The sequence below is a fragment of the Sorex fumeus genome, unplaced genomic scaffold (genome assembly GCF_029834395.1).
Source record: "Sorex fumeus unplaced genomic scaffold, SorFum_2.1 ptg000033l, whole genome shotgun sequence".
Classification (NCBI taxonomy): Eukaryota; Metazoa; Chordata; class Mammalia; order Eulipotyphla; family Soricidae; genus Sorex; species Sorex fumeus.
The window spans coordinates 8,446,707-8,450,005 of NW_026606090.1; the positions used below are offsets into that span (position 1 = coordinate 8,446,707).

At 60.2% G+C, this 3,299-nt stretch overlaps 1 protein-coding gene across 1 annotated transcript; it reads left to right on the forward strand.

Annotated features, from left to right (window-relative positions):
* Positions 1–431: 431 nt before the first annotated feature.
* NEUROG2 (neurogenin 2) lies at positions 432–1,757 on the forward strand. The gene is made up of 2 exons (XM_056116971.1): positions 432–679; positions 934–1,757. Exon 2 carries the CDS (start codon positions 935–937, stop codon positions 1,754–1,756), a length of 822 nt encoding a protein of 273 aa, XP_055972946.1. The 5' UTR covers positions 432–679; position 934; the 3' UTR covers position 1,757.
* The last annotated feature ends 1,542 nt before the right edge of the window (positions 1,758–3,299 follow it).

A 3,299-nucleotide genomic window follows, 5' to 3' on the forward strand; every position in this document is an offset into this window, starting at 1 on the left:
TTCATTCATCAATTAGCGGCACGCTCCAGCCGAGCGCGAGCCGCCAATCACAATGGGCAGCGGCCGCCGCCCGCTCCGACGGGGGCAGGAGAAGCATTTTATGCTGATTAGACGGAGGGGTGGAGGATGCTGTGAGGAGGAGTTGGAGGAGGAGGATGGATGGATGGCCCGGCCCGGGGAGGGGGGGGGCGTGGGTGAAGCCAGAGAAAGAAATGAATGATGATAATGCAATGAAAAGAAGAAGCGGGGTGGTGGGGGGTGGAGGGAGGAGAGGGGGCGAAGGGGGGTCCGCGCGGGGGGGAAGGAGGCAGCGGGGGGAGCTGGGGGCCCCGGGGGCAGAGGCGATTGTTTTCTCGGTGGTATATAAGGGGTTTTAAGGAGAGTCGTGTGCCAGACACGCAGCCACTGAACCACAAGCAGCTCCGCTTGAACTGGAGTGCCCGGGAGTCGCGTGCCGGAGCCGCGCGGCCGCGAACTGACTGACAGACCGACACGCACCTCCGCGCGCCACGCACGGGAGCCAGGCGGGTGGCCGCGGCCGCCGCGGCGCTGAGCAAACTCACCAGTCGCTGAGGTCCCCGCTTGCAAGCTGCAGGGCGGCCGCCCGGGGAGCGGCGACAGGGACGCAGCGCCCAGCGCCGGCTGCGTTGGAGCCACCGGCCACCGCGACGCCGAGCAAGTAAGTCCCACGGCCGGGCCAGAAGTCCCGGCGGGGACCGCGTCCCACATCCTGGGCCTCGGCTGGTGCGGGATAGCGTTGGCGGAGCCCGCAGTCAGTTCCTCCCGGGGAGCCCGGAGCCCCGGGCTGGGCCGTTCGCAGGCCGGGGGCGTCGGGGGCGCGGGGGGACGGCCCGGGAACTGCCGGCACGCGCCCCGGCTGCGGCCTGGCTCCGCCCTGAGCTCTCCTTCCCTCCCCGCTCGTCTTCTCCGCAGGATGTTCGTCAAATCCGAGAGCCTGGAGTTCAAGGAGGAGGAAGACGTGCTGGTGTTGCTGGGCTCGGCCTCCCCCGCCTCGGCGACCCTCACCCCGCTGTCGTCCAGCGCCGAGGAGGAGGACGAGGAGGAGCTGGGCGGGGCGGGCGGAGCTCGGCGGCCGCGCGGGACGGACGCCGGAGCCGGAGCGGGAGCCGGGGCCGGAGCGGGGGCCGGGGCAGAGACCGGGGCGGGGGTCGGGGGCGGCCCGGCGTCGGGGCCCGCGCGGCTGCTGGGGCTGGTGCACGAGTGCAAGCGGCGTCCGTCCCGGGCGCGGGCGGCGGCGCGCGGGGCCAAGACGGCCGAGACGGTGCAGCGCATCAAGAAGAGCCGGCGGCTGAAGGCCAACAACCGCGAGCGCAACCGCATGCACAACCTGAACGCGGCGCTGGACGCGCTGCGCGAGGTGCTGCCCACCTTCCCCGAGGACGCCAAGCTCACCAAGATCGAGACGCTGCGCTTCGCGCACAACTACATCTGGGCGCTCACCGAGACGCTGCGCCTGGCTGACCACTGCGGCGGCGGCCTGCCGGGGGCGCTCTTCTCCGAGGCCGTGCTGCTGAGCTCAGCCGCCGCCAGCGCCGGCGACAGCCCGTCCCCCGCCTCCACGTGGAGCTGCTCCGACAGCCCCGCGCCCTCCTCCGCCGCCTCCTCCACCTCCCCCTACAGCTGCGCCCTCTCGCCCGCCAGCCCCGCGGGCTCCGACCTGGACTACTGGCCGCCCCCGCCACCCGACAAGCCCCGCCACGCGCCTCCCCTGCCCCTCGTGAGGGACTGTATCTAGGAGTGCGCCCCTGCCCTTTCCTGCCCCGTCCCCCTGGACCGAGCCCTCCCCGCCGTCCCCCTCTCCTGCCCCGCTCGGGAGAGAGAGCAGCGCGCTCAGCAGATGCGGCGGTTCCCAGTCCCCGGTGGCCCGTGGTGGGCGCGGGTCGAAGGACTGCTTCCTGCCTCCAGGCCGGCTCTGATGCACGGAAAGTGCCGACGGCTTCTTGTCCAAGAGGACGGTGGCGTTTGGGGGCGCTTCTTCGAAGTTCAAAAGATGCTGGGAAGGGACGAAGCGGGCCCAGTGAATTGACTGACGCCCCTCCACCCATCCCCCACCCCGCCCCCCTCCAGGACTCGGCGCAGTGCGTGTGAATCTCCCAGGGGGATTGCAACTGGTTCCTGTGATCTCTTCACCTTGGCGGTCCACATAGAGATGTTAATGTCGAGTAGAAAGAAATGTGTCTTAGCATCTGAATGATTTTACCGGTAATAATATTATCCACAGATTTGTAATGCTGGCATCTGCTTTCTTCCCATTGCTGTCGGCGGGCTGTGGGAATTTCACCTGTCAAACCAAACCCTCTTCCTCTGATGAGCACTTTGTCCCGTTTCCCAGATTCGTCACAATGCCCATTGTCCCGTCCTTCTCTCCCCTTTTTTCTTCTCCATTTTGCCATCTGTCTCTTATGATTTATAAGGGGGGAAAGAAGTTGTTTTGTTAGAGGGCCAGGTTAGAAGTCATTGTATAATTTGTAGGCTTTGTAATGATTGAATGCAAGTGTGGAAATTTAGGCTGAACTCTATCAAAAGGAAAACTGTGGAGGAAAAGGGAAAAATCGAGAGGGAGGACTGCCTCATGCATTATTTATCTCGACCTTTTGGGGGAGAGGGAACTCCCCTATTCTTTCAAGAGATTAAAAATAAATCAACAGAGTGGAAACCTGAGCAGACACGGGGCATTATCCGAATCAGCCACACACGTGTTCCCCTTCTATTTATTATAAAAATTTTTTTCATGGGAAAATATGTATTTTTTTGTATATTCCACAGAGTTTATTCTAGTATGTATTTACAGCTTGAAGAACAAGAAAATTGTTCTCTCACGATTAAACTATAAATAAATATATAATTTTCATAATTTGTGCATGTTGTAACTTTTTCTTGCTTCCGGGGGTTGTAGAAACTGAGCAGAATAGCGCTTCTCTGAAACAAATAGAATGGTGTGCTTGTAGTCTTTATTTTGCTTGTAGATTTTCACTGGAAGTCTGGGAAATTGCAAGGGTTGAATAATGTGAAACACCAGCACAGACAGAGGGGCTTAACGTGAAAATCAAACTATTTTGAGCCAGCAAGAGTAGTAAAATGGAAATATTTGAATCACGAAACCACTGGGAGCTATTCAAATCTCCCAAGCAAACCAGAAATGTTGATTTTTAAAATGAGTGAAGTTGAAATTTCTTGGAGGACTGTGTGGACACTTGCTCTTTTATACTTCTCTGATCTTCAGCTATCTGCAAACTGGAGAGAGGACCAAGGGCCCCATTGAGTCGAACTCATTTCAG

What these genes read in the sequence shown, in the direction of transcription:
- NEUROG2 (XM_056116971.1), top strand. Translation starts at nt 935, where the DNA reads ATGTTCGTCAAATCCGAGAGCCTGGAGTTCAAGGAGGAGGAAGACGTG.